The sequence below is a fragment of the Phyllostomus discolor genome, chromosome 9 (genome assembly GCF_004126475.2).
Source record: "Phyllostomus discolor isolate MPI-MPIP mPhyDis1 chromosome 9, mPhyDis1.pri.v3, whole genome shotgun sequence".
Classification (NCBI taxonomy): Eukaryota; Metazoa; Chordata; class Mammalia; order Chiroptera; family Phyllostomidae; genus Phyllostomus; species Phyllostomus discolor.
Window position 1 is genome coordinate 86,610,028 of NC_040911.2, and position 26,905 is coordinate 86,636,932.

The following is a 26,905-nucleotide window of genomic DNA, read 5'->3' on the forward strand; positions in this document are numbered from 1 at the left end:
GTGTCATAAGGGAAGGAAGAGGGTAGATAAGCATGCTGCAAACAGAGTTGGTGTGGGGTCTGACTCATAATAACTTCTTTTAGAGGATCCTTGTAATGTGAGGCATATAATAAGACAGTTGAAATAGAGATGAGAATAAGAATATGAAAGAGAATCACCAACTGACCCTCTTGGTCTCAGTCATGGGGTTATGGCGAAGGCAAGGAGCTACTGCAGCGGAAAGGATGGAATATACATCTAGATGCAGGAGACACAGCGGAAGGCTGAGACCCGGACCAAGACAAGAATAGTGCTCCAAGCACCTGAGTCCCTGAAGGTAGGTAGTGATTAGGATGGGAGAAAAGTAGCTGGCTTGTAGACTACACCTTTTTAGATAAGAATTGAGCCAGGGAAGGAAAAACATGGGCATGTAGATGGTAAGTCACCCTTAAGCCTGATGCAGATGTTACAGAACAGTCAAAGAATGGAATGTCATGGACATTTTTCAAGTATATAACATAACGACTGCTTTTATGTGGGAACTGCCACATCTAACCACAGAACTGGACCAAAGGTGGAAAGCTGAACTAGACTAGGCTAGATTCTTGATGCTGTTATAAAGAATCTTGCGGGTCAGGCTGGGCTGATCTCTTGAATGTAGGAGGTATAAACCATTGTTTGAGAGCAATCCATCATGTGCCTGGAGAAGCAGTTGTATAAGGTGAAGAAAAAGTGCTATCTGGGTTGCTGATGGCTTCCTGTCCCTAGAAAATACTGGGTAGCCTTTGATCCTCTCAATTATTTGCAATCAAAAGAAATTTGACCAACATATAAAGTGCTCAGGACAGTGTTGCACAGGGCTAGTTTCTGGAAAGCCAAGAATGAGTTGAGTAAGCAAGAATGTTACATTTTCCTCAGCTTGCCAGGTGCAATCAGGACAATGTGGGATTCTAGTTCATCAAGAAGGCTGTTTCTATTCATTTATGATCCAAAGAAAAGAGCTTGCTCACCCTATAATCCCTCACCAATAACATACGTTTATGTTCTAGGACAATGACATTTATTTAAACACATTCAGTATTTCACATTGTACAAATCCTTAGATTCTCTTTATTCACTGGTCCATTTCTACAACAAATACATCCAAAACACTATATAATAAAATTATTTACATTTCCAGATGAGACGATTCCTTTTGCCCAACCCACCCCCCGCTACTGCTATTCACACAGTACTTCCACAGCACAATACATCATTAGAAGATCTAAAAATGCTTACCCTGTACTCTAGGCTGCTTAGGAAATGTGAAAACTAGTAACAGAATCGCATTAGCTCCTCTCAATACATGGCAACATTTTAGAAACCTTGAACTTCATCAACACCAAAAGGGTTCAACAATTCTGCTTTCCTCATTGCACTTTATGAAACAGGTTGCAGGGACTAGGAAAAGGGCCACATTATTAAAATGACTAGCTGTACAGAAATGGATTTTAAAAAGTCACAGCTGAAAATTGCATTTTGTAAAATTCACACACATTTACAAGTATCAAGTCGCTGTCCAGCTTGTTTACTTGGATTTTCTTCGCTTGGATTGCACCGCACTGGTTATGTCTGTGGGGGGAAAGGAAGGATATGGTCAGCTGAGGCAACTCTTTTTGCTTTTAGATTTTATTTATTTTTAGAGTGAGAAGAAGGGAGAAAGAAACATCAATTGGTTGCCTCTTGCACGCCCCCAACTGGGGACCTGGCCCACAACCCAGGCACATGCCCTGACTGGGAATCTGACCAGCGATCTTTCAGTTTGCAGGCTGGCACTCAATCCACTGAACCACACCAGCCATGGCTGAGGCAACTCTTCATAGCAGTGCCTTTTAGGCAGTGCCTTTCAGCCCGTGTTCAGCCCGCAAGAACACGGGCTGACCTAAATGGAGCTCTGTTGGCTCTGCATCTAAGGGCCTCAGGAGGAGCACTCACTGTGAAGAGGGTCTCAGGCTTCTATGAGAAGGGGTACAGCCCTGTGTACGAGAGCCTGACAACTGGGGAAATGTGATTATAGGTGGTGGGAAATTAAGCACATGTACCTGTTTGGAAAAATGGCAGAATGGGAAGAGCCTGTTTAGCTAGGCAGTTAACCCCATAATCTCCATCGCCAGTTCCCATCACCCAAAGAAATGAGACAGACTAACAGTGCTTTTGTTGAGAAATTAATGAGCAATGTTAAACAAGTGAGTAAATTGTGCCAGAGTATAAAAACCAGCTTCTGGATCCCTTTTGGAGCCAAGCCATTGTTTTGTAATAAGAAACCTCTTAACATTATTTTTTTTATTGATTGACTTTAGAGGGAGAGGAAGGGAGTGTGAGTGAGAAACACTGATTTGTTGACCCACTTAATTATGCATTCACTGGTTGATTATTGTATGTGTCCTGACCAGAGATCAAACCCACAATGTTGGTAAGTATCAGGACAATGACCTAACCAACTGAGCTATTTGGCCAGACCTGCAGCAAGCAACTCTTCTTGCCATGCTATAGTCAAAGTTTCTAAACAGTATGACCATGACCCTTGGTCAACAAGTGTCTATTGTGACCTAGCCAGGTATATCATGGCTGTGGATACATACAGGCGTGAAAGCAATTCAGAGCAAACCACAGCCTGCTCTGCGAGCCCAGGTAAGCCTGAGGACTTCATGGAAGAGATGGAAACTGAATGATTTATACATATGATGATGTAATGGGAAAGAGTATGTTTTAATTTTATATTATCATAGAGTCTTAAATCAATTCAATCTTACATTTAAACCATGTTTCTAAAAAAAACTTTTTCACAAGTTTTTTATAACAGAATACAATAGTTTGCTTTTGAAATGTAAACATTTAAAATCTCATATTGATCTTAAAATTCGCCCTCATTCTTCATGCTGTTCCATAGTAGATATTTTGGTTTTAATATGAAAACAGTATTTTAAAATTACTTCCTACCAAGGAGAAAAAAATATTTCCTATCTAACACATTAATATGTAAAATGAATCAAGATTTATCCATTTCTGGAAATTAGGCTGAATTTCCTGATGCTGAATATTAGATTCAGTGTCCTAAGCAATTTTTCTTCTCTCTTTTGTATCCTACTTTGAGAACCCAGACTCAAAAGGGAGGCACAGAACACAAAAATTTTACTGTTCTGTTAGCTATAGTAATTTCTAACAAGTAAGGCTTTGATAACTTTCCAAGAAGTGACCTGTGCAATGTTTTGGGGCTTCTGTTCTTGGAAATCTCAATGTCACATATGAAAATTGAGTACTGCTGGGAGGTCATGTTGCTTGTGCCATGGGGTAGCATCAGTCTCTCTGATTTCCCACTAGTCTTTTGCCAATCAGAGGACAGTTAATCTAACCGGATGTTGATAATGCTGTTCATTTTAAGTCATGCAAACTAAGAGTCTCACACAACCAAAACTCCCCATAATCAATTCTTTTACTTCCAACACTCAAGCTTCATTTTCACTGTAGCAAATTTGTCATTTGAAGTAAAAATATAATTCTGTCTTGACTGAGTGTTCATCCTTAGAAAAATGTCTGTTAATTAGGACAACTTTGGAAGCTTCTCCTTTGTTGTGATAAGAAGGATCAAGTGGTGTGTCTGAAAGACACATATGTGGCTGGAAAAAGAGGTGAAGAGTGGGGATGGGAGGGGGATAAGCAACCTCAGGCTTTCCCTTCCCCCCTTTCCATCTGTTACTGCTCCAAAGCACCCAGAGATCTGGCAGGCTGCCTCTGCTTCTGAGGATGAATCAATGACTGCGGCCATGAATAAACAAGTGATTTGTGGTAGAAACTACAAAGTAATCTTTTAGTTGATACCAAGGTAGAGGATGGGAGTGGTGGTGTAGGGTGCACTTTAACACTTCCATGAGGAAAAAAACGTATCAATGTGATTCTGGTGTCTTATCACATTCCCCAGCCAATTTGGGTCATAGAACAAACTCACTTTTAATGTCTTTATTAATTTTTCTAAAAAGATGAGTTTTCTGTTTTTTGATTCGGTTTTATACTCCTAACAAAATGTTACAACTTTTAGTACTCCACTGAACAATGAAGAGAATTGAGAGGCAAACTCTTTAAGGTCAAGAGTTCTAGGTGACTGACGGTACATTCAGGGTGGGGATCAGGCCTGCTCCTGAAGGCTGCCTAGCTTATCTGACTGAGCATAGTCCCACAAGTAGTATCAGACAGGCAAAAAAGATCCATCACATATATCGCCGAAAAATTCTCAGTTTTTTAAACCATCAAGGATTTTACAAATTAATGCAAAAATAGATATACAAGGTCTGTCCAGAAGTTATCCAGCCACGTAGTATGAAAAATAGAGACATTTATTGAAGAAGATACAAGAAACACTGTACATAGGACAATTGATGCCTTAGTCTCCTTCAAAGTAGGTATCTTGGGACCTCACATAGTTCTCCCAATTGCTATCAGCTTCCCTGTCATATTTTCCTGAATCTCATCGATGGTCTGAAATCTCTTCCCTTCCAAATGTGATTTTAGTTTTGGGAAAAGGCAGAAGTCGCAGGGTGGTCACCTGGGTGGTTTGGTGTTTCATCAAAAAACTCTGCACGAGATGTGATGCATGACTGAGTGCGCTGCCATGATGAAGCTGCTAATCACCAGCTGCCATAGCTGTGACCTTCTGAATCATCTAAACAGTTTGTGTGTGTGGAGAAATGTTCAAGCTTAATGCAAAATCTGATGCAGATTTGTTGCTTTACTCGCTCAGTCAATGGTGTCTATTGCCCCCCACTGACTAGTACAGGAAGTAGTCATTGTTCACGCATGTGAGTTCCAGTCCACTCTCGTTGGCTGCCTGGTTACATCTCTGTCATGCAAACCGTTCTCATTATATTAACAGTGCCTGGACTTTTCCCAGGCAGACCTCATGCAAATAGTTCAAAAACTAATAGTGAAGATATGTTATTCACATATTCACATTTTAGAAGCAACTATATAGAAGTAAAAAACTGGATCAATAACTTTCAGTCAGCTGTCCATTTTAATTTGTACTAAATTGTTAGAATTTTAGAAAATTGACTTTGACTTTGCTCACTTCTTGTGCTTTTTACTGTACCACTTCTAGCCAAGATTTCTATTTAATTGTAAAAAAATTTTTGAAAATTTCCTTTCAAAATTTGCATGGCTGTTTTCTAAATGATGCTACAGGAGTGCAGTTTCACGCAGTTACTGTTCAGGTTTTTCTCCCATAAGATGTATCTAATTATGTCTGCTCATTTGCATTTCCACAATAACAACACTTCTGTTTTAAGTACATCTATTTACTCTGATTTGAGATTGGTGCTTCTCAAGTCACTGGTTGTGGGGAGGCTATAGCTTTCACCCCACTTTGCTGTCAGATGCATCTCAGAGGCCCCTGGGGCACCCACAGCTGCTGATGATTACAGGTTACTATGAACTTCCCTCATATTTGCCTATTTTCCCTGGTTTCTAACTCAAGCATTGAACTTCATTTTTTTTAACTACTAAGCCTTTTCCCCAGTTGAAATATAATACAAAATTCTACACAGTCAAAAATAAATAAAGAATAATAAGGAAAACTAGAAAAAAAATTTTCTGTGTTAATGAGGAACTCATGCTGGGACTGGAACTACTCATTTGCATACTTATAAACCATTTCTGATCAAGTGCAATTTTAAAAGGAGTTCACTGATTTGTGGGAGCCAATTTTTGTGTGTAATTTAAAATGTGTGTGTATGTGGGAAATCCAACCAACCAAAAACAAAACAACAGATTACTGCGTGACCTATTAACCATGTGGGCCTCCCTGGACTTGCCCAGATGTCATCCATCCCACCTGCTCCAATATGGCAGTCTCATAGGTCTTGGCCAGTGTGACACAAGTAAACTCTATTCTCACAGCAGGAACATGATTAATGTCACACTGTAATTCAAAAGTACCCCAGTAATTCAAAAGTACCAATACTGCCCTGGCCAGGTGCTGTGGTTAGTGCACTGTCCTGATATGCCAAGGTTACAGGTACAGTCCCTGGTCAGGGCACATACAAGACACAACCATGAATGTATGGATAAGTAGAACAACAAATCCATGTCTCTCTCTCTCCCTCTCTCTCAAAATCAATTTTAAAAAAGAATCTTTTAAAAAAGTACCAATACTTCTCATATAAACTCATATTTCTTAACTTTCAAGATTCTTGCAAAAAACACATACTATTTCTGATTTTGTTTGTGCATATATGACCAAGATCTTATGAGTGCAAAAAAGTGAAACTTTTTCCCCTCAAAACTTTTAAGGAGTACTGATCTGTAGGAAGATGTTCCAGGTCCTCAGTGCTGCCAGTGTCTCAGAGTTTGAGAACCATACATTTTAGAAACCAGCTTGATATTTTGTGATCACTCAAATTATTTTATGAGTTTGGTTCACATATGGATACAATATAGCAGGCCAAATAATATACATATTTATTCTTTAATTTGGATTCAAGAGCTCTAACACTTAAAAACCAAAAGAGCTATAGCACTCATTTCTGATTTAAAAGGTAACTTATGCTAAGACAGCTAAGGACTGATAGATAGCCTGAGGGCTGAAGTGGAGATCTATATACAACTGCGATTCCTGGGGGCTGGCCAGAACTCTGCTGTCCTCTAGGGAGACATTTACTTAGCACTCCTCCGAAGATCACAAAGCTGTGAGTCACTATGGCTTCTCTTAAGCCAGCTGCTAAGCCTCAAAGCATGGATGGGCCAGGTATTCCAACATAACTACCACCATCTTGGGATAATGTCCAGTTTAAGTAAACAGGCCTATTACCCACTCCTTTTTTTTCCTCAAGATTTTATTTATTTTATTTTTAGAGAGGGAAGGGAGGGAGAAAGAGAGAGAGAGAGAGAAACATCAATGTGCAGTTGCTGGGGGCTGTGGCCTGCAACCCAGGCACGTGCCCTGACTGGGAATCGAACCTGCGACACTTTGGTTCGCAGCCCGAGCTCAATTCACTGAGCTACTCCAGCCAGGGCTTCCCACTCCTTTTTAAAAACAGGTTCCAGCTTTCCATTTCTTCTTGGCTGGCAGTTCTCTACAGACAGGCTCTAATTTGGGCATCTCTTCTTAAGTGTCTCAGCTACTCCTTAGATTAATTCTTTCTGGTGCTTGTAAATGACAACCTTAGTACCTTGAGGCTCTGAGGTCAGATCAAGTTTCCAAAAATCTGGTGTGTGATATCTTTAAAGGCCAACACTTTTTTCCTCCTCTAAAAGTAATTATACACCATATGCTACAGATACAGTGGTAAGCAAAACTTTGACCTTTTGGGAAAGTGAGGGGCTAAAAGAATACATAGAATTGAGGGGGAAACAGTTTTTCCCATAGAACTCCAGGAATCTTCCCTTTTGTGCTCAAAGTTTCATACTCATATACTGAAAATGTGTTTTCTTCCAAACACGTTTCTACTGAGGAAATTATTCCCAGGGAGGAGGCAAAGCTGTTGGGTCCATATCTGTATCCAAAGTGGGGACACCTAAGAGGACACTGCCTGTAGTATACTATAGGGGACTGGGGTCTGCATCAGTGTGCAGGTATGCCTGGAGAGAAAAGGTCCCTCCCAACTTCTCCCCTCACTTTCTGGTGGGCCTTGAGGTAAGGTGACTCCTACACCCCTGCTTTACCTGTGTATGGTCCACAGGCCTGTGGCCTATTCCCAGGGGGTCTTGTGAGGCATCATGAAATTCCTGCGCAGAAACACAACCTGCCAAAGACAGCTGAGTTCTCAGGTCAGTGTCTGGTGTTGGTGCACCACAACCTGCTCTGGTTTTCAGGCTGGCACCCCAATGTCACTTGACTGTTTCTCAGCAGCCCTGCTGACATCAGGCAGTTGGTGGGGATCCTAGCTATTGACCAACCTGAGCTACTTAAGCTCAGTGCATTTCCTGAGAGGATAAAGTATCAAACTCTCCCTCAGACCCGGGCCTTTGCACATGCTATACCTTTTGCCTAGAATACTCCATTCAACCCCTATAGCTTGGATAATGCCTCCTCACTCTTTAGGTCTCAGCTTAAACATCATTTTCTATAGGAGGCCTTCTCTGATTTGGCAGAGGAGCAAAGCATCCCAGCTATGTGCTCCTATAGAACCATGTAATTGTGCTATCATAGCACTTACACTTGATGACACACTGTATGTATTAGAGTCTGTCTAGCTAGCACATACAGCTGACCCTTGAACAACGTGGGGGTTAGGGACACCAACCACTGTGCAGATGAAAACTGTATAACTTAAATTGACCCTCTGCATCTGTGGATTCCCAGCTGCAGATTGAAAACAGTTGGTTCAAACTGCAGATGTGAAACCTAGGGAATACAGAGGGCCAACTGTATTAAAAAGATCCATGTACAGTGGACCCATGCAGTTCAAATCATGTGCTTGAGGGCCAACTATAATTAATAAGATTACGACAAAGACTCTAACTCCTCACTATTATATCACCAGAGCCTGGCATATATTAATTATTTAATTTATATTTGATAGATGGTTATTAATTTAATAATTACTGATTGTATACCTCTTTGTATTAGGCACCCTACTAGACACCACAGATACAGTGGTGGGCAAAACCAGACCTCTTTTGCTCTAAGAGAGTATTAATTACCTATCACATAAAGAAACATAAAGTTACAACTGTGACGTTATGAAGGAGAAGAACATGATGCCATGATTCATTACCAGTGACAACTGAGCTAAGTAGGAAAAGTTGGATGTCACTGAGAAGAGAAAAGAACGCTCCCTGCCACAGGTGTAACATATACACAGGTATGTGATGAGAAGGACGAGTGTGGTATGTCTGATTTGCTGAGGGACATCAGATGAGGCTGAGAGAAGCTGTTGGGCCAGGCCACACAGAAACTTGTGGTCCGTGTTGACACTCTTAGGCTTAAATCCTAATGATAATGGTAAATCACTGAGGGGGTTTAAGCTAGGACAGCAGTAAAGATGGGAAAAGTAGATGAATTTGGGCCACCTAAGATAAAATCAGCAGCTTTTCCTGATGGATGTGAGGGTGAGGGAGAGAGGTGTCAAGGAGGACTTGCCTAATAGATGGTGGTGCCATACTCCCTGAGATGGGGAACAACGGCAGAGCATCTGACACTTGGGATGAAAATCATAAGTCTGATTTCAGACATGTTGATCCTGAGGTCATATTAAGGTTGCACATGCAGTCGTCTAAAGTCTCTAGAGGCCTGTACTAGAAATAAATTCATGAGTGGTATGTGAAAGGTTGTGACTAAAGGGAGGCATGAATGAGATAAGTTAGGAAGAATATAAGTTGAAGAGACAACTCTGGATCAAAGTTTGAGGAAAGCTGGCATCTAATGTCTGTATACAGACACTGAGAAGGAGTAATCAGAATAGTCAGAAAGCTATTGAGAGTTCTGGGTCACAGAAGCCAAGGACAGAGTTAATTCAAAATGAAGATAGCCGTCAACAAAGAAAACTTATAATGTAAAGGTCTTGAGAAGGTCAGAGAAGACAGGATCAAAGGCACAGGTGGAGGAACTGGCCTTGGCCTTGAGGAGGGACAGCTGCTCTATTAAAGTAGGAGCAAAGGAGGACACAGTAGATTTACATGTTGGTAATAAGAGTTGAGGGAGTTCTATTTTCTTCTGTGAGGAGAGAAGAGTCTCTGCTGAAAGAGAGGGGAGAAAGTAGGGGCTAGAGGTTTAAAAGCAGTAGAGAGCAGGAAAAGAGAGTTGACTACAGAAACACAGAAAGACGGCTGGGCCCCATTCTTGAGGACCTATCTGAAGTGATAATGAATCACTTGTTATGTTCTTTTGTCCAACACTGCTTTCTGTTCTTGTGTACACACACACACACACACAACACAAAGTTAAATGAACTAACAATTAAAGGGAGGTCCAAACAGAAGTCTAAGTAACAACAAATTTAAGGCATAGATGCAGAGATGAAGGACAAAGTTGTGGTAAAGCTCCCATTCTTCTACTTGAACTACAAATATTGAATTGGCCAAAAAGTTCGTTCAGTTTCAAAGTAAAAATAAAAGACACATTTTTTCATTTTCACCAATAACTTTATTGAACAACTATTCACTGTTTTGTTCCACTATCTTCTGCCATCTTTTAGGCAACTTCATAATTCCACCTTCCCAAAACTTTGTATTTTTTTGAGCAAAGAACGGTTCCAGGTGCCTTTTGCACTCTTCCAAGGAACTGAAATTTTTTCCATTAAGATGATTTTGTAAAGATCAAAATAAATGGAAATCCACAGGTGCCATGTCTGGTGATTATGGTGGATGAATCAGAACTTCCCAGACAAGCTGTAACAGTTTTTGCCTGGTCACTAAAGAAACATGCAGTCTTGCATTATCTTGATGGAAGATTATGTGTTTTCTGTTGACTAATTCCAGATGCTTTTCATTGAGTGCTGTTTTCAGTTGGTCTAACTGGGGGCAGTACTTGTTGGAATTAATCATTTGGTTTTTCTGGAAGGAGGTGATAGTAGAGGACTCTCTTCCAATCCGACCATATACACAACATCACCTTTGGATGAAGACTGGCCTTTGGTGCAGTTGGTGGTGGTTCATTACACTTGCCCTGCAATCTCTTACAATTCTCATTATTATAAAATATCCACTTTTATCAACCATCATAATTTATTTTAAAAAGGGAACGTTTTCATTACGTTTAAGTAGAGAATTGTCTGAGGAAATACAGCCAAGAAGGATTTTTTGCTTAATTTATGTGGAACCCAAACATCAAAGCAATTAACATAATCAAGCTGGTGCAAATGATGTTCAATGCTTGATTTGGATATTTTGAGTATGTTGGCTATCTCCTGCACGGTATAACATTGATTGTCCTCGGTTAATGTCTTGATTCAATCGCAATCAACTTCATCTGGTCTATCTGACCATGGAGCACCATCCAGAGAGAAATCTCAAGCATGAAACTTCATAAACCACTTTTGACACATTCTATCAGTCACCGCACCTTCTCTATACACTGCAGAAATCTTTTTTTGAGTTTCAGTTGCATTTTTATCCTTCTTGAAATAATAAAGCATAATATGCCAAAATGTTGCTTATTTTCTTCTATCTTCAATATTAATATGGCTACACAAAAATTCACCAATTTTGATAAATTTTTTAAAAATGCATGCTGATATAACAGCGGTCACAATACAATCTAACAAATTTGTTTCAAATGAAATTAAAGACAACTAAGTGCTACTAGAGCCATTGTACAGAAAAAAAATGAACAAACTGTTTGGCCAACCCAATAGTACCCACACCCCACTGCTAACCTTTAGTAGAGCTGGAGGCTGAAGCAGGCCGAGAGGATCGCTTCCGATGTCCATTTTCCATACTTTCAGAAGCCGCAGTTGGCTCTTCAGTTCGGGAATTTCTCCGGCTTGGGGTTTTGGACTTTTCAATGATCTCTTTGGGCTCACTGCTGACAGACAGAAGCACAAAGTTTCCAAGTTTTCAAGTCACACAAAAATGTGCTCTTCAGACAGAGTTTCATTCATAAGGCAGGAGAACTACATAGTTATTCTGGAGAGAAAATATTCCACTCTGGGACAATGAGCACAATTACCTTCTATATTACTGGCAATTTAAGAGTGAGTCTAGTTTGTTACCTCAGTAAAAATAAAAACTAAAGCATAATGCTGGTGAAATTGTGGAATACAGGTAAAAGACATCAGAACTTCACAAAAAATCCCCCAACTTTCTCATCCATTTTCCTAAAATAATAATATCCTCCCTCAAAAGTTAACAGTACCTAAAATCTAGGAAATTACTAACATACTGGCATTTACCATGAACCTGGTGTAGTTAGATAATGGCTTATTACAAGTCACATTACAGAAGAATATACAAGGGAATATATTCACAATACAATGATGGATATATTGATTATCCCTACTTCAATCCCCTTTTTCTTTTTTATGTCTCCCTTCAGTCCCCTTTTTCAGTATGCAAAGATTTGTTTTATTAAGATTTTATTTACTTACTTTTAGAGAGAGGGGAAGGGAGGTGAAAAGAGAGGGAGAGAAATGTCGACGTGTGAGAGAAACATCCATCAGTTGCTTCTCACATACCTCCAACTGGGGACCTGGCCTGCAACCCAGGCCTGTGCTGACTGAGACTTGAACTTGTGAACTTTCGGTTTGCAGACTGGTGCTCAATCTACTGAGCCACACCAGCCCAGACAATATGCAAAGATTTTAAATTGGTAATATCTAGTATTATACTGAGGGTAAATGGACAAAAACTCCTGACCGAGTGTCAAGTGTGTAGCCCAATGGTACTCAACAGGGGGCAGTTTGGCCTCTTAAGGAACATTGAGCAATGTCTAGAGATATTTTTGATTGCATGACTTGGGACAGACAAGGCAGAGTGTGGAATGCCACTAGCATCTTTCAGTGGAATCTACCAGGGATGCCAGTAAACTTCCTGTAATGCATAAGACAACTTTCTCCCATCCCTAAAGAATTATCTGATATAAACTATCAATAGTGCTGAGACTGGAACACCCCGGTGTAATTCTCTGGCTCAGCAATTCTATTTCTAGATGCCTAAGGAAACCAATCTTTTTACAGAGCTCTATTTATACCAGGATGTCAAAGCATTTTATTCATATCAATGAAAACAGAAGACCTAAATGCTTAACAATAGATTAATTAAATCATGGTACATCATATGCAATCTTAAAAAAATCATACTGTAAAGGTTACTTAATGATAAAAACCGTTCATGCTATCATGGTGGGGAAAAAATGTTACCAAGATTATAAATAGTATTAGCCCATTTTCATTATAATATATATTGAATATATATATAACCACATAAGAATGAATTGGTGTGATACATGTGTGTGTGCACGCACACAATGTACAGCATTTATACATAAACACTACATATTTAGATATAACACAACACATTAGGTGTATATAACACTAGATATAGTGTTTACATAAAACATTCTATCTCTATCTGTACATATACTCTGTGAAGAAGACTAGAAGATAAACTAAAATATACACAGTGAATATTGTTGAGTCACAGGAATACTGGTTGACTGGTGAGTAATTTTTCTTCTTTGTAATTCTCTGATCTGAATTTCACATTTTTTAATGTGAAAAAAGATTTTCACATTAGAGATTAATGTAATTTTAATTTTCACATTAAAAGATTAATGTAAAAAAGATTTTATTTATTTATTTTTTAGAGAGGGAAGGGAGGGAGAAAGAGAGAAAGAGAGAGAGAGAGAGAGAGAGAGAGAGAGAGAGAGAGAGAGAGACATCAATGTGTGGATGCTGGGGACCGTGCCCTGCAACCCAGGTATGTGGCCTGACTGGGAATCGAACCTGCAACACTTGGGTTCGCAGCCTGTGCTCAATCCACTGAGCTACGCCAGCCAGGGAGGGCTTGAATTTCACATTTTTTTAAAATAAACTTTTTACTACTTTCATGGTATAAAAAATGCATGTTAAAATCATTAGGAAAAAAAGCAGCTGATTAAGTTTACTTATAATGCACAGAACTGAAACAAAAATAATGTAACAAAACTACAAAAAATGGTGAATGGGATGTCTCCTCTGGGAAGTCCTCCATGACCTCTCTCCCTAGGTGGAGATGTCTGTTCTGTGTTTTAGATGCATAGTCTGTATCTGGCATCAGACTGTACAGCATGTTTTATTTTAATGTCTTGTGCCTTTCAGTAGATTGTGAGCTCCTTAAGGTCATGAACTATGAACTATAACCTACCAACTATCCCTGCCCTTCTACTCCTGCCAGAGGACCCTTTGCTAGTGGCATTATGGCTGGGAATTTAGCCACACTGTTCACTACTTTAGTTGTAGTGTAGTAACTGCCCCAAAAGTCAAGGTAAGTCAAGGAGAGGTAAAGCTGAAGCTGGGGTGGAATTACAAGTCAGGGAGATTTACACATCCTGTTAGAAGTGGTGAGGACAGGTTTCTGGCCGGGAGCCTAGAAAAGGGTCAAAGCCTCTGAGGAAGACAGATCCCTAATGGAAAGGCTTCTTTCTCCTGGCAAAACAAAAGCCACAGCACTACTGTTCTGGTGTTTATATGGTCAATGTTCAGGCAGCTCTAGAAACAAACGCCCACAGGGTACTTTTGGTCATTATGTGCTTTCTCTAGCCACATAATTAGTGTATGCTTGAAAAATGCAAATGAATTCAATTATTAGCCCAATAGAAAAACCAAACCAAACAAAAACAAAAACACCTACATAGGCAAAGTAGTTTAGTAGAAATGGTAATGAATTTAGAGCCCTAATAACAGGGGTCAAGTCTTAATATGAATTTATTGGCCATGATATGTAATTCTCTCTAAGCTTCAGATTCTTGATTTATAAATCTCTATCTTGTCCCCTATAAAACATTAATGAAGTGTCAGGGCTCTGGGGTCAGAAGGCCTGGGTTTGGATCTTAGTCTCACCACTGACTAAATGTTATCTTGGGTATTTTAGCTAACTGCTCTGATCTGTAGGTTCCTAATCTGTAAGAGAGAATTTACTTTCCTAATAGATATTGTGAAAATTAAATGAGATAATATCAATACATCTACAGAGCTTATAGCCCAATACATGGCATGGAATAGCATTCAAATAAATGCTGGTATTATTACCACTACACAGGGCAGATATGAGGATTAAATGAGAAAATGATTGTGAATGTGTTTTACAAACTAAGCAAACTAAGCATATTTACAAATATGAGAAATTCTTTAAAATGTTATCTAGTGCATTCCTACATTAAAAAGGAGTGACTTTTGGACCCTCCTCTCCCATGAGGTTGAAGCCACATTTGGTAGGTTATTGTGGGACATCACAGGATAACAACAAAAACAGCATGGGTTTGAGGGTCAGACTGTGCCTGGCTTTTTCTCTCTTCCTCCTTGAGAATCAAACAGCTATACTTCAGAAGGTATTGCAAGGACTATTATTAATGACAATGACAGCAAAAACTCCTATATATTGAACATTTACTATTTATTCACTATACCAAGTGCTGAATGTTATCTCATTTAATTTTCAAAAACAATTATGAAAGGTACAAATTTAGCCACCAGGTTTTATTAAGAAAAATGTCACCTCTGAAAGGTTAGGACTCATGACAGCTCCCTACTTTAGAAGAGGTTTAAAGGCTGAGAACACAGATACCCTTCCAAGAGGTTTATGCCAGGTTCATGCTAAGTCTGCAGAAATGATCATCTTACCTTTGTCCAGAGACTATGGCAGCATTTGCCTCGAGTTCTGTAAAAAATACAAAAGACAGAAATGAGATGTGCGAGTGTCTGGTGTATATGTCCACAGGGAGAAGCTAGGTGCTCATGAGATTCTGAATGCCCTATTTAGGCTAACATATCTCTATGCCCAGCAGTATCTACAAGGTATGGAGACAGAGCTGGCACAGACACAACTAGATTGTCTGAGGCATAAGACGCTTACTTGGTCTATTTTTATTTCTACTCCACACTCTGAAATAATCCTGTCTGGATCAAGAGAACTAAATTCACATTGCCTGGTTCATATTTCACCCAGGTATAACTAGGTTAGTAAAATAAGCCTTTTCCTCTCATATAGAAGAGATTATTTTCATTCTTAAAATATTTCCACCCTCTGGACACTTTTTTTAAAAGACAGTAATCTTCCAATATGTCTTAGACATCTATTAAGAATGCATTCTCCGCCCTGGCTGGCGTAGCTCAGTGGATTGAGCGCGGGCTGGGAACCAAAGTGTCGCAGGTTCAATTCCCAGCCAGGGTACATTCCTGGGTTGCATGCCATAACCCCCAGCAACCGCACATTGATGTTTCTCTCTCTCTCTCTCTCCCTCTCCCTCTCCCCCTCTCCCTCCCTAAAAATAAATAAATAAAATCTTAAAAAAAAAAAAAAAGAATGCATTCTCCCTCACTCAAAGGTCTTCCTCACAGAATTTTAGAGGGCAGACTGCCTTGTTTTGAGATATGGCCTACAGGCCCTATTCCTCAACCTCCCAGCAATTCCCTCCAAGAAAGGAAAATCTCAGTAACTTGTCTATCAACGTCTTACTGAAATAAGCATCCTAAGGTTTACCAGCAGAAAAACATCGTCCTCCATTATATGCCTTTAGGTAGTTTCATCTTTTCTAATAGACTTCCCTGATACAACAGATAGCAGTGATCTCTCCTGATCTCTCACAGCTCACAGCCCTGTCCCTGTCCCTGCTTTTAGGGAATTCAGCACCTCAGTCTCAGTGTACATGTCTAACATACCCTACTGGTTATACGGTAACCTCTTGAAGGCAATTAAGCTAGGTACCTAGGTTAAAATTTTGAACTCATTGCTTATTAGCCATGCAACCTTGAACAAAGTACTAGACTTGTCTGTGCTCAATGCCTAATCTGATAACACTTTACCCACTTTAAAGTTAAGAAGATTAAACAAAATGTCACATTTAAAAAATTTAGTACAGTACCTGGTTCTTAGTAATACTGCAGTATTAGCTATTATTATTGTTGGTATGATGTTCATGTTGATGCAGCCTTCACGTGAGGAGGCGGGACTACTCTGCCTTTAATGCAAATAAATGCTGGCAGAACAGAATCCTCGCCTCTCATCATCTACTTAGCTCCCCATATCTCATCCACAAAACCTGAAAACTCCTACCCAAGAAACAGATACCAACTCATTGAGTCTCTGTTGCCTTGCTGGTTCTACTGGAGCAAAGAAGTTTAGGTAATGTGTACTCAAAAATGAAAATAGCTCATCAAAAGAGTGATTTTTAAAAAAATCTTGATTAGCTTGCTGTTTTGGAACTAAATTCAATCCTTTTGAGACCTCTAACACTGTCACAGTTCATTCAGGTAAGTCTGGATCAGAGGGGTTGGTGGACGCAATTAGTGGCTTTGGGGGTATTTTAAGGAAATTCATTTAAATCAAACTTTTAAAAGGAAGAGGATCCTTGGGTCAGTTATTCTGAAGAGGACATATATGATAAAGCCCATTTTCTGCAGAAAAAAGTTGGGACTGACTCATTTCTAGTTGCTCCTTTTCTCACCAAAAATAAGGTTTACCATCTACTCACTTCTCTGAATAATTTGTTCCATTTTCACCAATGTCAGGTATCATGTGGCCAGTTCGTAGCTAAGGGAGTCTGGGTGGCTGAAATGTTTTTGCTTGTTCATTTTTTCAGAGGCCTGATTTTACCCAAAGAGTGTGGAGTATAAAGTCCTATCCACCACACAGGACAGACCAGCCTGAAGCAGGTTTAAAACATAAACACAGCTCTGACAGGTGTGGCTCAGCTGGCTGGGCATCAACCCACAAAGTGAAAGGTTGCCGGTTTGATTCCTGTTCAGGGCACATGCCTGGGTTGCTGGTTTGGTCCATGGTTAGGGCATGTACGAGAGGCAACTGATTGATGTTTCTCTCTCATGTTGATGTTTCCCTCTCTTTCTACCTCTCTTCCCTTCTTTCTAAAAATAAATACATAAAATCTTAAAAAAACACATAATCACAAATTACACCTTACTTTTACTGGCTTGGACTTACAAAATTAAACATGGGTGTGTTTCTTTGCCTACAAATTTTGTCAGGTGTATAAATTGTGCTGTAAATGAGATTCTAATGTCCTTGCAGAAGCAGTCATACTTTATCTTTTTTCCTGGTACCCCTCGAATGACCTACAGTTATAATGACCCAGGCAAGACTAAACTGTAACATACCTATGGTATTTATCTACTTTGGCAGTGCTGTTATTGCCATCAAGATCCTCATGCATCCAAAGCTGACCTAGCATCCCACAGCTATTATTTGTCAGAGTTCCATGGACTCCACCTTCCAGAAACACCATCCCTAGTGCTATTTACAGCGTCTTGGTCATAGGAAGAAACTTAATGCCATCCACAGATGACTGAAATGACTTGTCTCCCTGGAGGAATGGCTACCTCACTGTAGCAAAGCTCCCTGAAACAAGCTTCTGCTCCTGTCATGATAATGCAATTACTATGTGTAGTAATGCTTGTCACCCCAGTGAGTTACCATAGTCCAGTCCGTCAGCTGCCAGCTATGAGTGTCAGGGTTATGGAACAGGGCAAACTCTGCAATGGAAACTACCCATGGCAGGGTGGCAGACAGACAATGGGCACTGAGATGCTCTTATTGGGTTCTCTGGCTGACACCAGGCATGTGTAAGAGAGTAAGCTGCTCGGGAAGAAAATAACCTTAAATAGTACTGCACAAGCTCTGCCACTCAAACAAAGTCTGTTTGAAGTAAACTGATAAGAAGCGTCAGCCACCTCCTGGCACACTGAGAGCAGCAACAGTTCCTCCACACGTAACCCATTCTACGTTGAGATTTTTTCTAAAATGTGCCTTACCTGGTCTGGCAACAGACCCCTGCAGTGCTGTGGTTGGAGTTTCCTTTGGGACTAAACTCTGTGAAGGGGCTAAGGTAAGAAAAAAAAAATACAGGCCTTTTATTTTCCTTTCTAGACCAAACAGAAAGCATTGACTGAATCAAGGGCTAAGCAACTGCTGAAATACACATACTCTTAGAGGGCAGCACTTGAGATTGGCTTTGAAAGTACATTTCAAATCTTACTTAAACAATTAACACTCAGTAGTAAAGACTACCACTAGGGATATTTGTTTTTCCTTTTTGTGTGTATAAGGATCAGGGAAGGAGGGTCCCTGAGGACAATAGCATGCATAATTTTTGCTTCTTGGGATCACGTTCTATCCAGTCTCTAAAAAACCCAAAGCATACCTTAGTAGGCAACCCAAACCACTTTCAGAGGAACAATTAATCACACCATTCACCCTACCACTTAAAAAATTGTCTCATACCTCTAAAGACTACACTCCTTGAGACCTGAAATGAATCACATAATTTATTTTGTACTTTCCTACAGCACCTAGCAAGACTGATGCACAGAAAGCAGATATTCAATTCATACTTAACAAATCAATTTGTTACTTATCTAACAGGTAAAAGAACTTACTAAGGCACTGTGCCAAACACCCTTAGAGAACAAATTACATCCTTTTTGCTGATCAGGAACTCAATCTAGAATTAAAGGTAACTAACATATACTCATGTGGTACACTGGAGTGCACTGTGATGTTATATGAAGATTGATAAAATTATAAAGTGCTGCAGGAGTCCAAAGCACGGGAGATCTATTGCAGACTGAGCAATTCGAAGGTATATTAAAAGGAGAAATACAATTAGGCTTTGAAGGACAGAGAGAACTTAGGCCCCTAAAGAGGAAAGGAACAGAACACACAACATACTCTAGAATGGAAACTTCTTGGATCACATGGTAAAGATCAAGGGCCTAGATATGCCACTCAAAGATATGTCCTCCCAACCTGACACCTCAGTCTGAGAGCCTAGATGAACTGCAAAAGTTTTACCCTCTTGTAGAAATTACGAATTTTGTAGATCTCTCTCCCACCTTGGTAAGAAGTCATTAATGCATTTGCATTAAGAATTTATTTTGAACGCTTACCTGATAAAGCTCAAAACTATAACTTAAGTTGTACTCTTAACTCCAGTACTAATTTCTCACACTTTCAAGGTAAAAGTCCCTTGAAAAAAGAATGGGAACAATCTTAACTAAAATTGAGAATTTTTGCAAGTGCTGGTTCATCTTCCTAAGGCTCACATATTTCTCTAGGAATATATATGATCCAGATATAAATATTTTCTAATCATGTCATCATTATTCTCTTGGTATTGGAGGGAAAAGTTCCCTGAAAGGAAGTAGAATAGAAACGCTTAATAGCAGAGACTGTATTTAAGTCATATCAAGTTGCTTTTCAATTCTTAGGGCTCACCTACCTCAGCAGAACTAGAACCCAAACCCTACAGCACCTAGCCCTGTGAAGTCACTATCTCCTACATGGCCCCTGAACTCCTTAAAGGCCCTTAACCTTCCCTGTATCTCGAGCTTTGAAGTAAGAGGCAGAGAGAAAGAAGGGGAATTAACCTTTCCAGAGCTCTATGAGGCAGTGTGCTGGCCCCTTTATGCTAGGCTCATTGAATCTTTGTATAAATTCTGGGAGGTAAGAATTACAATCTCCATTTTACAGGTGAAGCATATGGGCTTACAAGAGGTTAAGGAATTTATCCAACTGTGATTGGAAACCAGTGAAGCTAAATTTGAACTCTGATCTTACCCTGAAGCTTGTGTTCTTTCTGCCCCTTCTCCTGGGTGCTTACCACTCAGGCGTAGGTACTTGAAGTATTTTGGCTGCATGAACAAGACAGGTGCTCTTAGCTGGCCTAGGACACAGCAGTGGTCCTTCCTAGGTTTGGCAGAGTGTAACTGATTCCATGGTAGGGAAACAGAGCTTTTGAATCACTTAAGATTCACAGAAGGAGGAACACATTTGCATGGGTGAGGGGGAAGAGTGTGAAGGGAAGAAGGGGAGGTGTAAGGACACCTATGCATTCATCATTAAGCCACCTTAACACCGAAAATAATACGAACTAGATACACATAAACGAAACAGTCTAATTTACAAAGAGACTTTATCAAAAAGAAACTGGCAATAATTTTGTTTTTACCATTTACTAAATGATTACTATACTCAGGTCTTGTGCTAACCATTATATATGCGTTATCTTATTGAATGCTCACAACTGTTGTTCCCCTATTACAAAGCAGGAAACAAGTTTGGAGTGGTTAAGGAACTTGCATTAAACCCACACAGCTGATAAATGCTGGTGCTGGGATACCAACCCAAGCCTACTGTCTCTCAAACACCTTGGTCCTCCTATGTCTATTATCATGAAAACTGATTTCCTGGAAATTTCTCCTTTGGAGCAGCCACTCAGGAGAGAATAGTCTCTGGGACAGAGTACAGTGAGGAAGGGTATATGAGAATCCTGTTTTGAAACTGTTGAGAGCAAGCCTTTACCATGGTTAAGAAGAGCCTGAAGAAGTTGTTCACACTTAAGGCACAATGTCAAACCAGAGGTTCTACTCTATACACTTTGAACAAATACTGAACTCCTCTGAGCTTCAATCTACTCACCCACAGAACAGGATTAAGGCTACCTAACAGTTTGATATGAAGATGATATATGATAATGTATGTAAAAAGGCTTCCTTGTAAAATGAAAAACTATGTAAATGAAATGTATGTCATTATTTCAGGACCATGTCAATCAATGTAAGCTTAACATGGGATTTTAAAAGTATACTTCCCCAATGCACTTCTAATAAACGAAACACCACTATTACTATTTAGCCCATTCTTCTTCCTGCAACTAGAAAATGAGTCATGCTTTCTTTTGTGGGATAGGCCATCAAAAAATGGACAGAAGATGATGCCAGGCGTGAGTACATACCTACACTGGGTAGAAGCTCTTGATGGGATCCCACCTTCTCCTCCACTAGGCCACCTGCAAGTGGCTCAGATGCTATGCCAACATGATTGTTTTTTGTGGTCGGCGCCGAAGAGATGAGCTCAGAGGGTACCAGAGTGGTTACAATTGAGCGTACACTTGTGGGGAGAGTATTGCCAGGTAAGCTGGGTCCTGCTGAAGCGGAGCCCGAGCCCACAGGGCTAGAGGTCATTTTTAGCAGAGTGGGTGCTGGGGGCGTTGGGGTTTTACTGTCCAGCTCTGTGGGTAACTGCTCTGTTCCCACCAGCCCTGGAGCTGTGGTCTCTAGCCCATGGCCTTCAGTTTCTCCTTCTGCACCATATTGCTCTTCCCCTTTTTCAAGAGAACCTGTAACTTTCTTACAGGCCTTGGTCAGCAAAATCTGGCCGATTTTGTCCACTTTTCCTTTGCCCTTACTAGATGAAACTGGGCTTCGCCGGTTGACAGAGGAGCCTGGACTATTGGTCAAAAGGGGAGAAACCACTGTAGTTGACTGTGAAGAGGGCAGAGGGCTTTGATCTGCTGAGGTGCTCACCTGAGGACTAGCCTCATCTGGATTCAATTCTTTCACTTGCTGGACAGGGGGATGAGAAGGGACAACTGGAGAAGCTGTACAAGGCGGGGAAGGAAGCTGAACAGGGGTGGCTCGTGAGTTTAGGACCAAGGGTCGACCTGCATGTATGTTTGGAGCAGGAGTACTGGAAGGCGTATTGGACGGTACAGGTGCAGAAGAAAATTTTATGTTCTGAGGTATGTGTAAAGGGCCAACGACTGCAACAGAGGGAGGCATCAAGCCAGAGTTGGTTGTCAGTGGGGCTGCAGGAACTGTGCTTGGCTGCGATCCTTTCATAACCTGAATTATTGAAGATGAATTGATAAAGACAGGCGTAATGAACTGAGGTCGGGCATTAGGCTGAGCAGCTGACTGTCCCTCAGAAACCATAACCTTGCTACCCATATTGGGCATTGTGACGACTGTTGACATTAGTGCAGATTGCAGGTGAGTTGGCAGAGCTGCTGATGTGTTAGCTGAAGTTGTGATGGGATTGGAAGTTACGAAAACAGTTATCTGATTTGGGGGTAAAGGAGTGGAAATGGAGGAAGAGCTGACAGGTCTTGAGATTACTGGAGGGATGCTTGATGCAACATTAGAATTGACCTCACTCAATTCTGGATGCACAAGGGTTGAACATGGCTCATTATTGTGAGGTAAATTTAGGGAATTTGAGGGTTCTTTAGAAGACGGATCCTGCAGTGTGGGAATGGCAGATGCTTTTTTCAGGTCCTCCCCAGAAACTACTGGAGGTGTTACTTCCACATCTGTAAGCCCAGGGGGTTTAATGGTCACATTAGGAGCTCCAGAGTTGTCAAGAAGTTGACTTAATGATGTTGGTGCTTCCCTCATAGCAGGAGACACCATATTTTTGTTCTCTTCAACACTGGGGAGTTTGTTAGGATCCGAAGGTTGCACATCCTTTTTGGGTTGATCTTCAGGCACAGCCATTTTAACTTCTTGGGCAGGCACTGCTTTTAGCTCAATGTTTACCTGCTCTTTCCTACCCTGGGAATTCTGGCAATCGCTGTCCTGAGGCACATTCAAGCTCTCCTTGTTATCCTCAAGAGTGCCCCCCACGGCAGCCACAGGCATGGTAGAATTCTGAGGATTCAGCCCGCTGTTGTTAGGAAAGCTCCCAGGTACAGGGGGATTGGCCAAAGGAGTAGGACTGACCAATACATTTCTTGGCAAATCCACGTTCTGCAACAGGGTTGCATTTGTTTGAGAGGCCAGAGTAAGTTTAGGGCCTTTTGAATTTTGTCTCCCAGGACTTGGAGTGGTTTTCCTACTGGACCCAGGACTAGACCTGCGACTATTGCTTGGGCTTGCCCGTTTTGTTGCTCCAGAATTAGACTGCTTTCCAGAATTCACCACCACAGAGTCTAATTTGTGAGTCTGTGGGGCAGCAAAATTAGAAGGATTATTCATGGTAAGATTTGAAGGTGCTTGCCCAATGGCCTTTAGAGTTGTTGGATTTAGGCCCTGTTGATCAAAGCCCCTGTTTAAATTTGGCCTAGGAGGTAAAGGAATATTAATCTGTGGGGGAAATAGTCCTGCTATGGAGGCATTGAGTCTTTCTGGCGATAGACTGATTTCTGAAGGTTCTGTACTGGGAGGGCGGTTGTTGGGTGTCTGAGGATAATAGGGCCTGGGGCTCGCTCTGTTTGGCGTCTTAGGCCTAGATGTTTGGGTTGGAGCAGTCACATTTGGAAAGTGGTGGCCATGAGAGCTAGGCAAGGAATTTATGGAGGGTTGCTGGGGAGTTGCACCTTGAGTTGCTGGAAGAGGAGATGGCCCAGGTTTGGGCACTGTCATCATTAACTGATTCTGGGAAACTACTAAATGTGAAGGCATGTTATTTGGGCCTCCTGAGACAGATGGTACTTCACTGCTACTTGCTTCAGGAAGTGAGGACATATCTCCCAGTGGTGAGCTGGAAGGATTCTGTGGGTTTTCCTGATATACTATTTTCCTTGAATTGCTTCCCAAAGGCGTATTCACAGGCATTGGCATTCTCTGTTTATCAGGTGACGGCGGCACAGAGACAGGTCCTGGTAAACTGACCATGACAGGCATGGTGCCACTCTGTTGCATGGGCATTCTCTGGGAATCTGGATTCAGGGGGCCTCTTGGGGGATGGACATTTTGGGAGACTGGAAGCCTAACTGATTTGGGGTCCTGCTGCATCATGAGCATCATCATCATTTGTTGTTGTTGTTGCTGCTGCTGCTGCTGCTGCTGCTGCTGTTGCTGCTGCTGTTGCTGCTGCTGCTGCTGCTGCTGCTGCTGAGATTGTGGCTGACTGGGAGGTGGTGGCTGCTGCTGCTGTGGTGGTGGCAGTTGTGGCTGTGGCTGCTGCTGTGGTGGCTGTGGTGGGGGTGCCACATGCTGCATGAGCTGAGGAGGCATCTGCTGAAGGGGTCTCTGTTCAACTGGTTGAGAAGGATAACCTAAAACAAGCCCCCAAAATCAGGGAAGTTAGATTTTTAGCAAGAGAAGCTTTGCTACCTTTAGAGTATAGCCAAGCAATACTCATTTAGGTGGCACAGACTGTGCACAAACAGCTCAGGCATGCCCATTCCCAGGGTGCAGGGGCAGCCCCTCATTATTCAACATAAGCAAAGGGCACAGTGCTTAAAGAAGCAAAAAGCAAAGCATCATGAACTTGAGTTCCTCAGTCTTTAGGGTCTCAACGAGGCCTTACTGTACTAGGACTCTGACAGACAGACAGACAATCTGTGCTATGTACTGCAAATGGCCATGTTTATACCAGCCAAACATTTAGATGAAATGAGAAAAACTTCATCAAGAGGAAGGAACTGACCACCCAACACGGGAGTCTCGCGCAGGCATAAATATTTCACTGTATTTGTGAATGAAGTAAAGCAATTAGGATTCACTTTTCCTGTTAGCACAGATTACATTTTTTTAAAGACTTGGTTTTGTTGAAAACGCCAATATTGAAGATAGCCTTTTAATTCTTTTAACAGAAGTAAAACGTGACTCTCTAGGATTCAATTCCTTAAGAAAGAGGGGATTTAAAATTACTCCAATCCATTGGCTCCACATACCATGCTGGATCCCTCAGGTTCAATCCTCTGGGGGAAGCCAAATTAATTAAACTGCCCTTCCAACGTAAATTAGTTTAATAAATAGATGAAACTAATAGAAGTTGATACACTCATTGAAAATAAATGAGAGCACTGGAGTTTTTTTATGGATATTAATTTTCAATGAATCCACATTTGGAGAATAAGCCAGAAGCATAGCCCTCAGGAGTAAATAATAATTTTGAAAAAAGAACTCTGAGGGACAATGCCCTATAGATTAGCAGAAGTCAACATCTCAAATGGTTCTTTCTTTTGCGAAGACTTTACTTGGCTTTTAGAACCAAAATCTTATACGATTCCAAGAATAAAGATGGCTCACTGGGAAAAAGTGGGCATATAGCTAGGATACAATTTTGCAAACTAGATTTGTTCCATTGCTGCATGAAAAATACATTTGGAAAGTTTTAAGAAGGTGCAGGAAAAAGAATAGTTGGCTCTGGCACTTGGAAGAAAAGCTGGCTCAAGATTTTCACAGACAGCTACCAAATGCTGCTGATCCACAGGGTCAGACCTGTGCTCAAGAGTGAATTAGTATCTTCTGGCCAAAGATTTCCATGGCGCCAATGAGTACAATGTGCAGAATCCAGTTTTGAAGCTTTAAAAAAAAAATCCTTTTTTGTTTTAGGCTCAAGTAACTTCTTCACACTTACAAAGCCAATGACATGGCATTTCCACAGGCTTAACTCAGGTTCCCATTGTAAGAAACTTGTAATTTCTGTAGAAGCCCCTTGATGTTAGGGCTATGACACAATGCCTTGTATTTTTAAGATCAGGCCACCAGACAGTACAGTAAGTGCCAACGAGAGCAGCACAGACAATACAGCAGCCTCTCAAAAGTAACAGTTAAGGGCATGGCTGCTATAACATTCCAGAAGCTAGAGGCAGCAGTCCAAATGACACTGATATAAGACAGATTGGTGTTGCCATGACAGAATGGTGGAGGGGAAAAGCCAGGACACACAGTGCACATGACATAATCAAGGACCAATTTATTAATCAAGGAATGCAAACATATGCTTTTAGGGGTCAGGCTGGTAGGGAAGAAGAGAAGTAGGCTGATATAAGACAGAAGTAGACATGTGGACAGAGCCAAACTGCAGAGCAAATGCTCTGTTTAGAGGCATTTAAATTCAGTTTTTGTGTTAAGATGCTGCATGACAGGTCAAACACATTACAGGCCAAATTCAGCCTGCAGGCTTCCAGTTGCAAGCCATAAAAAGGAAGCAATAATCCCAGGTGTGAGGACCCTTGGGATTCATATAACAGGAATTTAGATGTGCTTGGGGAAAGAAGGTGCCTTCCTGTTCGTAATGCCTTCTAGACATATAGGCAAAGACTGGTGACCTCCCAGCCTCAACTGTGCTGCTGTAATTCACTGACTGGAAGTGTGGTATGCCCAAACAATTTGAATAAATAATACAAATTATTGACATCATGGTGAACTTCTTGATTCACTTTTAAAATATATAAATTAAGGGTGGATTAAAGTTTATCCCTAAAATAACACCACTCTCACTTATATGGCAAAAAGAAAGTGGAATAACTCATGAGGAAGAAACAAAACAATCTTTTGCACACTTAGAAGCGAGTGTCTGCAGTGTGATAGGCTCATGTGTTTTCAACCATTTCACAAAGGAGTAAGGTTACAAATCACTGCTCAGGTGTAGAGATATTGTGACGGGTGCATTTGGTTCTATGATTCTAGGCTGGAATAAATGAATTTTGGAAATGTTTTCCTTTTCAACATAATTTTTCAACATTTAGAGGGTAATATTATTTTATCATGAAAAAAGGGTATAACACAGGGGGATT

The 26,905-nt window shown here is 40.9% G+C and overlaps 1 protein-coding gene across 9 annotated transcripts in view; it reads right to left on the reverse strand.

The window, feature by feature from the left end:
* Window positions 1-1,016: 1,016 nt before the first annotated feature.
* NCOA6 (nuclear receptor coactivator 6) overlaps window positions 1,017-26,905 on the reverse strand; it is an 88,186-nt gene continuing 62,297 nt past the window's right edge. For 4 of the 9 annotated variants that reach the window (XM_036009739.1, XM_036009738.1, XM_036009736.1 and 1 more), the window contains 5 exons: window positions 21,392-24,433; window positions 18,411-18,479; window positions 15,267-15,303; window positions 11,325-11,473; window positions 1,017-1,590 (listed from right to left, as the gene is read on the reverse strand). In XM_036009739.1, coding sequence (XP_035865632.1) covers window positions 1,547-1,590; window positions 11,325-11,473; window positions 15,267-15,303; window positions 18,411-18,479; window positions 21,392-24,433 — 3,341 coding nt within the window. In that variant the 3' untranslated portion in view covers window positions 1,017-1,546. The remainder of the gene's footprint in view (window positions 1,591-11,324; window positions 11,474-15,266; window positions 15,304-18,410; window positions 18,480-21,391; window positions 24,434-26,905) is intronic. The other 5 variants (XM_036009740.1, XM_036009737.1, XM_036009743.1 and 2 more) reach the window with 5 other exon arrangements.